This window comes from Serinus canaria, chromosome 3 (assembly GCF_022539315.1).
Source record: "Serinus canaria isolate serCan28SL12 chromosome 3, serCan2020, whole genome shotgun sequence".
Classification (NCBI taxonomy): Eukaryota; Metazoa; Chordata; class Aves; order Passeriformes; family Fringillidae; genus Serinus; species Serinus canaria.
In genome coordinates this window covers 103504085-103520016 of record NC_066316.1, presented here as the reverse complement: position 1 = coordinate 103520016, position 15932 = coordinate 103504085, and the positions used below count along the sequence as shown (strand labels likewise).

Below are 15932 nucleotides of genomic sequence, written 5' to 3'. Positions count from 1 at the left end.
CTTGGTAAAATCATGTACTAGATCAGTGTGTAACTGCCAGAATATACAGTTGTACTCTGAAAATTGACACAACCTTGTTGGCTTCCATGTGTCCTCTTCATCATCCAAATGAAGTGGACCTTGATACTGATAAACTTTTCGCTATATTACAAAATCAGTCTGAAATTTGGAAATGGAGGACTTCTTGATATTTGCTTTCACGAAAAATGCAGTAATCTTTTTTAGCCCTTCTGCCCTGTGCCATATTTTTGCAAAGTTGCATTCAAAATGCACCTTCTAAGAGTTTAAGACTATTTCTGCAGTTAATTGTCTGTCTTGTTATATTTATTCTGGTGTGTTCATCAACCACTCTTGGAAGCATGTTTTGTTCTCACATACAAAAAATAAAAAAAACAAAGGTTTCTCACCAAGTGAGAAGTTATGCCTGAAATCAAACAGGGAGTGTACTTTAAGAAGGGTATGGTTATCATGTAGTCACTTTTCAGAGTAGAACAACATTGTAAGTTCATGTCTGCATGCAGTTTCCATTGGTATTCTGATAATGCCTGTCAAATGCAGCTCTCGCTCCACCTTCCAAACTTGTCCTGCCTGCTTGTATCAACAGGTTCAGCTAAGTTTAACTCTTGTTTTAAAATGGGCATCAAACTCGGTTGCTCCTGTTTCAGCCATCAGAATCTAGAGCTCTACACTGGGAAAGGGTGCATGGTTTTATAACCCCTTTGTCAGACACTGCTGCATTTTGTAGCTTAAAAGAACAATTTCCCTTTTACAAGAAATTTGTGATGTTTTACTGTCTTTATCTCTTCTCACCAACTTTTATCCAACATCCTAAAATAGGAATGTGCTAATGACTTTGTCCTAGTTGTCAGTTTTCCTGTATTTGAAGGGATTTGTCAGTTGTCTGGAACTGCTTCTTTACTGTAATCAGCTGGAGCAGTAAGGTCATGAATTTGAACTACCCTTTCACTCCCAAGTACAAGGAACTGCAAGAAGAGGTGGTTTTCCATTGTCATAAAAAATCCTTTTAGATTGATAGTCCTTACCCTGTTTGATGGCAATTGCAGTATTTTAACAATAGAGTTATGGTGTAGAGTGGGATTTCTAAAATCTGGGCTTTTGGAGGTAATTGTTTCCTGTGTATTGGGAGCCAGGCTTGTTAACAGTTGGGATTGATGTTTCACCTTCAGAGATGGTCATTCAGGGTAAGAGTGAAGGCCCCTTGGCAAGGCAGTTTGGGGAGCTTTGCATTGCCTCAGCTGTGCCCCTCCTCTGTAGGGCTGCAGTGAACCAGTCATTACACATACATGCATTGATTGCGATAATAGACATAGATCTGTGTAATTCCGTTCTTCATGTGAAGATGAAACTTTAGCTTAGGATGAGACTAAGCTATTTTTTTACAGATGAACAGATGCTTAATAGAAATGAAGTTTAAAGCATTTATGTATATGTAGGTGGGTTACTAGAAAATACTGCTGACACATGTAAATAAGTTACTCTGCAGTAGACGTGTTTTCTGTCTTTATTAGAAATAATTGAAAAAATACTTTTGATAAATACTAACAGATTAATGCTGTCAAAATAAATGTGCCTGGATCTAGTTTTAAATGTTTTTTTCATGTTCTCCTTAAAGGAGTCAATAATTTAACATGCTTTGTGTCCTTGAAACTTAGGCTCTGATTTAGATTATCTATATCCCCTTAATATCTCTCTGCCTTTTCGGCCCTGTGGATTAGCCATGGGGGTTTAGGTTCAATTAAGCTAAAACAACTCAATATAACTCAGTGCTTTGGAGATTTTTGTTTTATTAGATCAGAAGTGGTAGCTAATTGATTATCTGAAGAATGAACTGCACACTTCATTCCCCAAGAGTTTGGAATTGTGTGGCTATACTGATGTCTAATAAGTACTTTAATTTTTCAGTGCTTGCTTCAGTAGGGTGTGTTCCCCAAAAACTTACAAGATATAGGCTGTTAACTTTTCTAGTTTGGTGAAGAAAATAGGCCATTGTACTCACAATTATGTCTGCATGTAATAAGTATCTAAGACAATATGCCTTTATTTTGGGAGTTTTACTGTTTTTCAAGTCTGTAGAGTTGCCACTGAGCTCTAATATTGCTATAATTAAAGGTTATGTGAAAATAAAAGCTAATTACTAATTAAATTACTCCTTTTTTTATAAAATTATCCAGTGTTTTACAAGGTTCTGCTTTCTGAGTACCACAGGTTCTTCTGGGCACAATGGATGTGCTTTCTTAAAACAGCCTTCCTGTATTACTGTCCTGCTTAATGTGATTGTGTGAAATAGTCTCACAGGCTAGACAGGAGCCTCCCAGTTGCAGCAAAGTTGTCTTAAAAGTCTTAAAAAGTGATGATTTCCAAATTAGACTGAAGAAAGGCTTAATAATTCTCAGCAGGAAATGTATATTACACATATATAGCACATTTGTTAAAAGCTACCAAATTTCTTCATTTCTATTTTAGTTGCTGGATAAATTGTTGCATTTAATTTATAGAAATGGAGGCTCAGTTAAAAAAAAAGCTGAAACAATTCCTGACTCACATGTTCAATTCTTTAACTGTATATGTTGACTGAGCATATGATCAAAACTGCCCTGTTAGTTTCTGACACAGAATTGAACATGTGATCAGTGGAGTAGTAGAGATCCTGCAACAGGAAAGGAGCCTGTTAAGTTCCTCTCAGATGTGCTCTGGTGCCCTCTTGTGATATTGATAGTGTTACTGCACAGCACCTACAGGGGAGCCAGGATTGCACTGGTGTGCACTGTTTACATAGTCTAGATGAGAAATACCATCATTTCAGCTGCATAACTTGTTTTGTTCTTTAGAAGTCCATTCCTAGAGGAGAAATTATGGCAGAGCATCACTCTGCACACTGCTTCACCTGCAGAATGTTGGAGTTTTATTTCCTTTTGTTTGTTAGTACCATAGTGTTTGTCAATGGAAACTGAAAATGATAGTTACAAAAATTTGATTTTTCTGGCTGTAGAGAATGAAGAGGCTTTAATTTAAGAGAAAACCTAGTAATTTTTAAGAGGTATTGTGGGGCATAAAGTATTTATTGATGTTTTTCACAGAATTTTGAAGACCTAATTATAAAATAAGTACTAATTATTTCTATTTTAGAGTGTAGTACTATACAGTACAATAAATGTGATGCTTGATGTGTCTTGCAGAGCACTAACATTTCAGATTCTGGTACTAGAATTTGACCTTTTGAGAAAGATAACTTCACCATTTATACATTGCCAGTCCACTGTAACACTGTTGTTGCCTGGCCTTATAAATACTAGGGCGCAGTCAGCTGGGTTTTTTCTTTTTTTTTCTTTTCATTTTTTTCTGCCTTTTTTTTAAATTAAGTTCGTAATAGAGCACCATTCAAACAGCACATACTGCAATTTGTTTTAAATTCAAATGTAGATATTTATTCTGTTGACTTTGAAAGGGCGTTAATTACTATGTTACTTCCTAGACAGGGAGACAAAATGCTTTCCTTTTCCAATTCATAGTCAATACTTTCAGGGAGTGTTTGGTTTTTTTCTTTCCTTAGTTTGGTTTTAGTAGTAGAATTGAGGTTTCTCTGTGGGAATTGTCTTTGAGTATTTCTGCTTGTAGTGTAGTAAGAGTATCCCCCTGAAAAATCATACAGTAGTTGGGAAAAATGCTTTGAATGCTTTTTATGATAACTGCTGCCTTTTGTAAAGTGGAGGGAAGAGGCATGCTGGAGGAGTTCAGAGTAACACACACTGATCAGAGAGCAGGGTGTGAGGAGAAATGAACAGGACTGTAGAGTGATAAGAGCTGTAAGTGGAATCACTAGCAAAGAGGAGTAGGACATAGACACAGGAAGGCAGTTCAGTTTTTAGAAAGTAGGGAAAGATGAAGTGAGAGTGTTTGTGCAGTGAGGAAAGGACTTAATGTTTCTAGTAGGTGCTTCAGTTTGATATATCTGTGGTTGTTGGATAATTAAGTAGAGCACTCTTAGTTACCTGATTTGAAGTGTGACATATTTAGTGCTGAGAAGAGGTACCACATTGAAAGGATGCTGAAGTCATCAAATAACCTGCAGGACCCGCACAGCTTGGCAAAAGGCACCATAAGTGCCTCCCCAGAAATGCCCTTAACATGCTGTCAGCTGGAAAGGTATCTTAGTAGGGACTGAAGGGTAGTTCAGATTTCATGGTCTATTTTGACACAATTGGCTAACTTCAAGACTACTAACAAGGGTATAAGCCAGTATGACTCGTGAAGTGGAAGTCTGCCCACTAAAGCCTGTTGCCCACCCAGTTCTAAAGTTTCTGTAAGGCTGGAGTGGGTGCTTACTTTACCTACCTTGATATATTCTTCTAATGACATTTCTTTTCCTGGTGCCCTTCACATAAAAATGAGGAGGAGAATGGTTTTATTTATTGCAAGATAAAGCTATCTAACTCCTCTGACCACAATGAGGTAAATATAAATAACAAGACAGCACTGTTGTTTTCTTTGGCTCCAGGGTGTATCCGTAGTTTTAGTTCACTTGCTGTTTTGCTGTTGCTTACTTTCCTCTCACGGCTGTGACTGACAGAGCTGCTTCCTTGTAGGAGGACTGACAAATGGTAGTGGTCGCTATATTTCTGCAGCCCCCGGAGCCGAAGCCAAGTATCGCAGTGCGGCGAGCACCTCCAGCCTCTTTAGCTCCACCAGCCAGCTCTTCCCTCCTTCGCGCCTCCGCTACAGCAGGTCTGACATTATGCCTTCCGGACGCAGCCGGCTGCTGGAAGATTTCAGAAACAATCGTTTCCCTAATCTTCAGCTAAGGGACCTTGTTGGACATATTGTTGAATTTTCCCAAGACCAGCACGGTTCTAGGTAATTATTATAAGAACAGTTTATAATGTTTTAATGCTTTGATGCTGTTTTATTAATATGAAACTTTTGAATGAGGTGCTTGTCATCTTAACTCAAAGTATCTTAATTGGAGCACACACTCTTAGGCTGGCCTTCTCTGAGAAATTTCATTTTTCATACTATAAAAGCACTTTTCATACTATAAAAGTAGTATTAATTTAGCTGCCTGAAGAAGTTCTCAGTGTAGGAATAGCCTCATAACTAGACTTGTAAACTCAAGTATTTAGTTATCAAAAAGGCGTTGATTAAGAAAACAAAATATGTGGCATCTGGAATGTAAAACTGTTTTTGTCAGTACATCATCAGGTACTTAGTTACTGTTATTCTTTTCATCTTTAAATGAAAGTTTTCAAGTCCTAATTTTACTAAAATGTATCCTTTTATATGCAGAGGCACTACTTTCATTTTAATAAATTTTATAAATGTTGACTGCTTTCTTTAGAGTGTTGAGGTGTCTCATTGAAACAGTGTTTGAGAGGTTTTCCTGTTGTTGATGCAAAGCATAATGTACCTTTTTTTTGCACTTAGATTTATACAGCAAAAGCTGGAGCGAGCTACTCCAGCTGAGCGCCAGATGGTATTTAATGAGATCCTGCAAGCAGCCTATCAGTTGATGACTGATGTATTTGGAAACTATGTAATACAGAAGTTCTTTGAGGTAAGCACAGCGCTAAGTGTATGGATGGACATGCAAATGAAGTGCTGTAAGTCTGATTAAATTTAGCTGATCTTTCCATAACACCATAGCAGAATTCTGCATGACTTCCACAGAACCCAAGTGTAACTGCATGGGTGTTTTCTGTTCTGTTCCCAGTGGTTTTTGCCATAATGGACACAGTTTCTCCTTACACTGATGGTGAACACTTTGCCCACTGAGTCTTCAAAAACCTCTGAGTAGAACTTATAGGGGCTTTCAGCAGATGAAAGGGAACATAAATATTTGAAAACTGCTTTTTATTGGTTAGTGCATCATGGTACATTGTCTGGATAATGCGCCTGTGCTCAACCAGCTGTGTGAACTTCATCCAGTGCTGTGTATGAGGAAACTCCTATAAAATGTATAGAGGCAGAAGAATTTTGAGTAAGGGTATCCATCATAAGATACATCCAATATTACTACAACTAGTATTTAAAACAGATTTGTCTTCTCTTAAAAACTATGGTAAAAAAAAAAAAAAGCTTCATCAAAGAATTACAAGCTTTGGCTTGCAGAGAGAAGAAAAAAGCAAAACCTGTGTCTTGGGAAAAGTTATATGTAGGAAAGGTATCTAGTATAGTGTACTTTAAATCAAGAGCCGTATCAAGGACTTGTGGAGAGAAGGTGATGCTGGAAAATGTCCAGTAGGAAATAAGATACTTACTGTAAACAAGAATGTAATTTTTAATAATCTGTAAAACAATGTGCTCATTTTTTTTTACTTTTTTTTAAATAACCAGTCAAAATATCTTCTGTAAAGTGTCACTGACATAAAATATACAAGATCTTGATTTTGCTCAAGGATCATCATTTGCTATTTTTTCCATAGTGTTAAGTTGGATGAATACACAGTTAATCATTGTTAGCTGAGTGTTTTCATCTTAATTCTGCAGAACACTTCTCAAGAACAAAAGTGCACGTGGCCTTACATGTAATAGGGGACCTCATTTTTCTGCATAGGTAGGCAGGTGAAGTTGTTGGTCAAGCTTTCTTCAGAGCTGACTACAGGTGTGGAGTTTGACAATTCTCAGCAATGCTGCAGGAATATTGCTGTGCCACCCGCTGGTTGTCCCGCTGGTCACTTCTGTGTCTTCTCTTACAAGATGTGAGATGCACTACACAAGTTTTGAGATAGAAAATCTGATTTGGATTCATACATAATAGTGACCTGTGGTCAGTTTGCCAGTATAATTTATTTGAAAAAGTGGTTTATTGCACTTAAATATTCCTACAGACAGACAAATATAAACTATATGATTTCTTCTGTTGTCTTTCAAGGTCATGCATTTGATAGCAGGTATGTGAACTGGATGTGGAATATTACAAAATGTTGCATTTAGAAAAGAAAAGCTTCTGGTAAATATCCCCACCAAAATACAAACTGAAAATTTATTCAAATGTTACAGTCACGTACATGTTGACAGTACTTACTCTGACATGTAAATTCCAGCATGCTGCAGTATGTCTTCATTTGTTAACAGCAGATTTGTTTTCTTTTAGTTTGGAAGCCTGGATCAAAAGTTAGCCCTAGCAACACGTATCCGTGGTCACGTTCTGCCATTGGCCCTGCAGATGTACGGCTGTCGTGTCATCCAGAAAGCACTCGAGTCAATCTCACCTGACCAGCAGGTAATTGTAAGTTAGAGCAATGCTTTTTTAATTTTATTTATTGTATCCCTCTTTTTACTTGATAAAATTGATGATTATTCCCTTCATCATTAAATATCCTGGGGGCTAAATAGTTGTTTAAATGAAAGTACTGAGGTACACAGTTAACACCAGTGAATTTGAAGGTTGGAGTCTGGATGAAATTAAATTTTTCCCCATTTAAGGAGGGCAGGGTGGGGGAAATACCATCGTAAAGACAAGGATAATCTTTGTTTTTCCAGAATGAAATGGTGAAAGAGCTGGATGGCCATGTTCTGAAGTGTGTGAAGGATCAAAATGGAAACCACGTTGTACAAAAATGCATTGAGTGTGTTCAGCCCCAGTCGCTCCAGTTCATCATTGATGCATTCAAAGGACAGGTAGTGTCAGTGGTTCATTTCCTCTTTGCAGGTTGCTTAGATTTCACAGGAAAAGATTTGCAGGTCTTTGTCCATCATTTGCATGTACAAGGTTGCATTTGCCGCTTCTCACTGAGCTTATTTTAAGTAGAATGAAAAGGAGAATGATGGCATGGAGGAGCTGTTGGAGAGGCAGTTAACATGCTGTAAAAAAATGAATTTGTTGGCGATAAGGCTCTAGACAGACATGCTTGTATGTATTACAAATAATAATAAATATTTATGTAACATAAATATATAAAAGGGACTTTGCATGCCCAGGCTTTCTCTTTGTGTGTTGTGATAGCACCATTTCACATTTCCTTCACAGCTCTTGGCAGGGCCATTTTTTATATAATAATAATGTACATGCTCTCTAGTATACATTTTTCATTAAAAATTACATTTTCCTCTCCTGTTGCTCTTATTGCGCGTGTCTTTCAGTGTTTCCCAATATATGTCAGTCCTTAAGGAACTGCAGTGATGAAATTCACTAATCTGTTCCCTACATATGGACTAGTGTGAAGGGGGTGTAGTATTTGTTTACTTCAGATTGGGGTTTTTGTTTTGTTTCCAAAAAAGCATTATTACTGTAAGATTGATATTGTGCTGCAGGCTAGTGAATGTGCTGCAGCTAAATAACATTTTAATCCTCTGAGACAAGCGTGTACTTTTATAGTCTTGAGAAGAATTGTAAAAATCTTACTGACTTGGCTGTTGAACTAAATTTTACTTTAATGGATGGCCAAATGTATTTCCTAATAAAATCTACAATATCTTTCTCATTTTACACAACAGCAATACCTGAATTATTGTTGTACATAGTACTAAATTGCATACCAAGGTTTCTAGTGTTTGGTCTTTTTACACCAAAAAGTGTGTATGAGGTACATGAGATGCATTTTTTAAATTGTAAATAGAGCTCCTTGACTAAAGTGTGAGTTTATGTACTGAACATCCATCCTAAGCACCAAGTAATTATATATAGAAAGTAATAGCTAACATGAAATGGCAAATGAAAAATGTCACACTTGTGATATTACTTATAATTTTCTCCTGCATTTGAGTTGATGCCTAATGATACAAGATTCTGTGTTCAATCCTGACCAACAATTAAATTTTTGGAATTAATCCCCAAACCACAAATGTAGCTTCAGGAGAGGCCAGCAGAAGGAATAAGAAAAATTTGGCTGTATGTTTTGAGTAGTTATTTACAAACTTTGTATCTGTAACTGGGAGCTTATTGTGTATGCTGGAACACGAAATTGGTGAAAATCAGCCACTGTTATTGAATTCCTTTTTATAAGTGTCAAAGTCTTAAAATTTGAAAAGAAGGCAGAAAGGAAAGCTTGGAAGTTGAACAGCAATTACCTAAGGTGATACTTCCAGGCTTTCCTCTGTAGCTATGTAGGCTAGAAACGTTGTAATGAGCACTTGGGTTCTTAGTTGTATGTTTTCTGGAGTCCTTGACACACAAAAACCTGCTTTTTCATCTTTTCCTGACTTTTCCTGGAAATGGAATTCTGGTCTGGGCAGACAAAACTTTTTTTTTTATTGGTAGTTGGGATGTTCAGTTCCATTTAGAATGCAGCAATATTGCAATATATGTGAGCTTCAGTTGGTTTAACTTCAGTTTGCAATCCTGTTTTCAAGGTATTTGTGCTTTCAACTCATCCATATGGTTGTAGAGTAATCCAGCGTATTCTGGAGCACTGCACTGCTGAGCAGACTTTGCCAATCTTGGAAGAGCTGCATCAACACACAGAGCAGCTGGTGCAGGTCAGTGCATGTAGGCTCATTGTTAATGCACTTCAGAGTTTTCTGTAAACATCATCTACTCCTGTATCCTAGTTTAAATGCATTTGCCTCTTTTTAGTTTTGTAGACATTGATTTTTTTTGTTTTTCTTTCCTTGTATAGTTTTAATGAAAATGAATTTGGAAGTTGGGAGGCAAAGAAGATACAAAAAGCATTTTTCTTACACTTTTGACTGTAGCTTGGTGTTCAGGGGAATATTAGAACTGTTTAAGTATGATCTTAAATTTGAGGATACTTCTTTCTTTAAGAGGATAAAAGATATTCTAGCAAAGCACTGATTTTACAAATTATTTACATTTTTCATGTAAAATTTGTGGTCCATTAAGTAATTCCTGATGATATATTTCTTGCATCACTTTGCTTATATAATGTTGACACTATTGTTTTTTCCTTGCATCCATGCAAATAGTAATTTCATACTTTATGCTCGTACAAAAGCTGTCAGTATTCATTATTTGGTATGAACACAAAAGAATATTTAAGTAATCTTATTTTCAGGATCAATATGGAAATTACGTTATTCAACATGTACTGGAGCATGGTCGTCCTGAAGACAAAAGCAAAATTGTTTCAGAAATAAGAGGAAAAGTTCTAGCTCTGAGTCAGCACAAATTTGCCAGGTATTGCACAACTTTCATATATTAAAGATTCATTAACCTTGTAAAGTTGTAATACTGGGTTTATTTCTTCTGTTACAAAAGAGATACCATAATTTTTTTTATTGTTTATCTTACCTCCTGAAATTCAATATTTTTATAGAGATGAATGTAGTGATATTTTTATACTCGGTTTGGGGAAGGGAAGAGGCAAATGTTCTGTAGCAAAACAAAGGAGGTTCTATGGGGTTATGGGATGGCTTTTGTTCACTTTGTACAAGTGCAGGGAACAGGTTCCAGGTTTTCATGTAAGGCTCTCCAGATCCAGGTGAAAAGCTCTGCAGGAACTTGAGTGATGTGCTGATGACGATGACCTGGAGCTTGCTGACTCTCAATCCATCCTAGCAATTTGCAAGTATAATAAGGCTAGCTTTAAAAAATGGTAATTCGGTCTGACAAGGATTTTCTGTGTTAGAAAGTCTGAAAGACTGCTGTAGGAGGACTGAACTATTCTGAAATTGGGACCTAAAACTCCTCCTTTTGTGCTTTTTGCTGAAATATGGATTATGTGCCTTTTGGGAAGGAAAAAATATACCTGAGAATTCATTCTGGGTGGTTTAGTGAGACTAACCTTGTCATCAAAATGACGTAGAAATGCACTGTGATTTTTATGGGGGCATTTGTTCTGAAAATTGCTAGCAAACTAGTTTATTTGGATTTTATTTTTCTTTGCCTAAATAGAACTCTTCAAAACCCTCTAACTTGCATAATTACTAAAGCACAGATTTAGGACTGGGATCATTTTGCTATGTTACAAGCTTTGATGGCCTTTCCAGCTTCTGAAATAAACTAGAAGGTCAGAGACTTGCTCTACAAAAAAATATGTGATGGAATCTCTGATGTAGGCATGCTCTTGGAAGGTGCATTTATTCAAAAAGCAAGAGTACCTGGCATTCTCTGTTGTGTCTTCAAAGGGCCCACAACCAAAATAAATGTGCTAGAAAACATCTGCAGCCTGAAGTCCAGTACACCTATGTAGGTTCAGTGAAAAAGTCTCTCCTACCAACTAATCAGAAAATAGGCCTGTCACACATGTGAAATAATAGTGATGTGGTGACTAACTTCCTCAGTCATTAGACTGGAAATTTGAAAATGAGGAATTCATGCATTTGCAATATGCTCTTTACTGTCACTAAGAACCCTGAAGAACTGATAAACTTCCAGAGAAATTGGTAATAGTTACCTGAAAGAATGTTACACCTCCAGTCCTATCGGAAATCAGGGCAAACCCGACGAAGGGAGAAAATTATGCTTCTGACTCCATTGATACCAGAAGGCTAATTAATTACCTTACTATACTATATTAGTCCATACTGTATTACACTACATCTAAACTGAATCTGCACAAGCACTCAACTCAACTGCCCAGAATCCTGTGACTGTCAGCCGACAGTCCAGACACACACACAGATTCAGTTGGTCAATGAATCAAAACACACCAGAATCCAGTTACCAATTCCCTTCAGGTAAACAATCTTCTACAATGTTCCACCTGTTCCAAAACACAGGAGCAGTAAATGAGATAAGAATTGTTTTTTTCTTTCTCTGAGGTTCCTTGCTGCAATTCCCAGAAAATATCCTTGGGAAGTTGTGCCTTGCTTTTCTCTGTGAGGAGAAATGTGGCCACACAGTCCTATCACAGACTTGCCTTCTTTTTCAGCAACGTGGTAGAGAAGTGCGTGACTCACGCGTCGCGCGCGGAGCGAGCCCTGCTGATCGACGAGGTGTGCTGCCAGAACGACGGCCCGCACAGTGCCTTATACACCATGATGAAGGACCAGTACGCCAACTACGTCGTGCAGAAGATGATCGACATGGCCGAGCCCGCCCAGAGGAAGATCATCATGCACAAGGTATGTGTGTGCATGCTTGCAGGGATTCAGAAATAGGTCTGGGAGCTTTTCTGCCACAGCACCTTTCCCTGCAGATGTAAAACTCAACACTTCTGTAATCTACAGCTTGATGACATCTAGTGGAGCTTGGTAAAGGAGAAAACATTCAGGTCTCTGAGCACTGAGCTAAAAAAGGAAGTTTCAGTAGTTGGATTTCACCTCCTGTCTTTCTGCCAGCTTTTATGTGAAAATACTTTAACAGGAAAATGTAGTATCTGTCATTGCTATTAATATAACAGGAGAAATACTGGTTTCTCTTTTTATTTCTTGGTTGTGGGTAAAAATCCACTCTGCAGTTCCCCCCAAAAGAGATTAATTCCCACACTTTCTAGCATACAGGCACATTTCTACTTAAGAATATGCAGACATGGAGAAGTGTGCTGTTGCCATAATGGCCGGAGGCTATTTAACACAGGGCCCAGGATATTTATTCCTGCAGGAGCTCTGCTTCCTCCAGTCACCAACAGGGCTCTCGCAAAGTACTGCCTCCCTTTTCTTGCAGTAGGAACATCAGTTATTTGATGAGTCAAAATCACTGGTTTTACATCTTCCAGAAACTTCCAGCACTTTGAATAAGCACATTTTGCATAATTTTTTCAAAGTGTATTCACCTCTCCTTAAAAGTGTGGATGGAAAAAAAGCCAAACATATTTCTTATTACAGATTCGACCCCACATCACGACTCTGCGTAAATACACCTATGGCAAACACATTCTGGCCAAGCTGGAGAAGTATTACCTGAAGAACAGTGCTGATCTTGGGCCAATTGGTGGACCACCAAATGGGATGCTGTAAAAGACAAAGAGAAACGGAAGAAAAATTAAATTGTGAATTATCAAAACCTACAACTTAACTCTAAATGTTCTGATTTTTTTAAATCTATTTATTGACTTTGTTCATCCATTTGTAAAATTTTTATTCTTGTGTATATTTTTGGGGAGTGAATTGTTAAAAAAAAAAATCTCCAGCCCTGATCCGGAGACCTATCAGATTGGATGGCTGGCAAAGCACAGAATGCCTGTATATGATGTAATTGTATCAAAATAGCTGTCACATATTTTGTAAATTTTTACCTTGTAAAGTCACTGAAATAGTTTTTAAAGGGAAAAAGTACAGTATTCTTTTAATACACTGGCTTGCAATCTGGTAGGTCTACCCAGCATCATAGCACAACAAGTTTATAGAGTTGTATATAGAATTAATCCTTATTTTTCCCTTTTGTGTGAAGTCTTTTATACCAGATTAAAATTGATCAGCTGCATAAACATTATTTAACATATTGAAAAGTTAAGTTGTATTTTGGTGGTTCACAACATCCTATCCAAATAGCAAACAGGGCGCAGCAAATTAAAGTAGGGAAGAACAAAACAATTGAAACTTTAAAAGACTAGGTTTTGGCACTTGCTGTGGATACAGGTTTTTTTAAATCATGCCCTAAGGTTTTCTCTAGCGATGTATTAAAAATAAAACGCTGTATATACTTATATATTTAATTGTTGTACAAGGTAGAGGGATTAAAATGATGGTGGTACTTCCATTCAGCAAAGTACTCTGTTGGAAAAGGAGTGAACCCTGTATTAACTTTACAGTCAGTTTTACAATGCAGGAAGAGTAGAGATATGTATTTTTTTATTTTGCATATAGAATTGTAAGGATTTGAAAGTGTTGAGCATTTATTTTGCTTTCTCACTGTAGATGCAAAAAATAGGTAATGATAAAGAGAAGGGGCCACTGAAAAGTAAACTTGATAGCTCAACATTTAAGCATGATTGATTAAATATTCAGATAGCTTTTTGCTTCCTATAAATATATGCATTGTATACGTGTAGTTAATAGGTGTAAGTTTACAGTTTGAAAACAAATCTCTCGTTTCGATGTTTATTACAAAGCCTTGCTAATTTAGTAGTGATGCTTACCTTGGTTGTACAGATGTACATTTGTAAACCTTCATGCTGTAAATGTAATTTGTTTTACTCCTTTTTGGGACAAAAATTTGCATTTTAGTGTATATTCATATCCTCATTCCCTTTTTTCCCCCGGCATATAGTGTTGTATAATGTAAATTTATTTCAGCAAATCAAGAGTGATTTTTTTAAAATTCTATCTTTATATGGTTTCAAAAATATGAACCGGCTTTCTTTTTATCTATTGTGAGAAACATTATGTTTTGTTTATAACATAGCTGTTGAATCTGTTCATATGGACACTTTGGGAAATCAATCTGTTCAAATTTTAAATCAGGATAAATAAGCATAGTAAGAAGTGGACTGAAATATTTGGTTATTACAGAAACCAATGCTTCTTCCATCTTAATAAATGTGGCATGAATTTTTTGTACAGAAGAGTACTGTATTTTTGAATAGCCTTCTCGCAGCGTAAAGCAAATATGTATGATACTGTCGATTTTTTTCTCTGGACATATGACATTGTAACAGTAACATAAAGATGATGTACATATACAAGCGGCCTTATGTACATTTCCCAATGATCTTTTTAAGGCAGAATTGTGACCATATGTGTATAATTAAAATCCTTTTTAATCCTTTGCCTATGGAAATATTTTGGAAAAAGCTTACTTTGTATATTCAGTTTCTGAAAGATAAAGAAAGTGCTTTGTATGTTGTTGAAGTAAGTATTTTGTGTAAAATGTTCATTTGGATGGCTTAACTAAAGTTTTGATCAACGTGGTAGTTTGGAAATAACGTCTTGAGCATTGATCAAATAAAAGGCTGTTTTGCTAGGGGTGTGATCATGAGAAAGAAAATAGTAGTGGTACAAACTTGTATGAGGAATTCTGTCATGTTACTGTTGGTACCAGGGTTACATAACTGTTACTGTAGCAGACATCTGAGGCGCTGCGTTTCTAATGGTAGTGAGAACTCCTTAATAGGCAAATGGCAAAGTCTCTTCCGGCCTACTTCCAGTGCCTGCATGAAGGGAAGTAGTGGGCCTCGTTATTTTGAGTAAGCACAATTCTAATTGCCAAGTAGTTTTTGCATGGCAGTTCACAAAATTCCTCCCCAGAGGTACCAGCCCAGTCATTGGAGCCAGAGCTTTCCCGTAGTCACCCAGAGGATGACTTTTGAGCCACTCTCTTGGACACATCAATTCTCAGTGACTGTCTTTACCCTGTGAACCTGTGCCGCGTGTTACAATCCACAGAGCCGGCATTCCTTCAACACATAAGACAGTACAGCAGGCTTTTGGGGATGTCCAGGCAGAAACTTGATAATGTCCCTGTACTTTGTCCCTGCAGCACTCATGCCATTGTTGAATTAAAACAGTCCTGTAACTGTCATCCTTGGTGCTTTCAATATCTTGAGTATAATCTTCCACTTGCTCTCCTGAGATCATTTGTGCACAAATTCTATCCAGGAACATGAAAATCACTGGATTTCCTTTCAACTATTTTAGGGTTTGGGTAGAACCACTAGACTTTTTGCTCAAGTATTGCTTTTTGATATAGATTGTTTACGGACCAGTTTGATTAGGTTTGACTTCAGGTGGCTCGTATTGAATAATGTAATGTTCACGTGTATATACTGTAAAAATCAAAATGAAAATGTGTGAATAACACTGTGTGAAATATATCTGGTCTTGTGTTTTTCCTGTAGGAAAGCAGCCATATTCTCATGTGACTTACCTGTGTCTATGGAGCTCAGCTTTGGGAAGGTGCTCGCTCACTTGTTCTGATGGGAATTGGGCAATTATTGAAGAACCCTGGATTAGATCATTAAATTTTCAGAGGGCACTTTTGAGCAGCTAAACCTTCCTACTTTATACAATGTCTTATCCAATGGCAAGTTAAGCTACAGCCTGGTGACAGTTTCTTCGTACATCTCTGGATTCAGGATGAGTTCAGGAGCATTTGAGAGGGTTAGCTTTCAAATGAGAGAAGAAATTGTTAGTTCTCT

General features: G+C 37.1%; 1 protein-coding gene across 13 annotated transcripts in view; it reads left to right on the top strand.

Annotated features, from left to right (window-relative positions):
• PUM2 (pumilio RNA binding family member 2) overlaps positions 1-15608 on the top strand; it is a 75953-nt gene extending 60345 nt beyond the window's left edge. For 9 of the 13 annotated variants that reach the window (XM_050972460.1, XM_030236525.2, XM_050972461.1 and 6 more), the window contains 8 exons: positions 4605-4872; positions 5440-5569; positions 7109-7243; positions 7498-7635; positions 9307-9432; positions 9969-10090; positions 11787-11979; positions 12682-15608. In XM_050972460.1, the coding sequence (XP_050828417.1) occupies positions 4605-4872; positions 5440-5569; positions 7109-7243; positions 7498-7635; positions 9307-9432; positions 9969-10090; positions 11787-11979; positions 12682-12813 (1244 nt within the window). In that variant the 3' untranslated portion in view covers positions 12814-15608. The remainder of the gene's footprint in view (positions 1-4604; positions 4873-5439; positions 5570-7108; positions 7244-7497; positions 7636-9306; positions 9433-9968; positions 10091-11786; positions 11980-12681) is intronic. The other 4 variants (XM_050972459.1, XM_050972457.1, XM_050972465.1 and 1 more) reach the window with 1 other exon arrangement.
• The last annotated feature ends 324 nt before the right edge of the window (positions 15609-15932 follow it).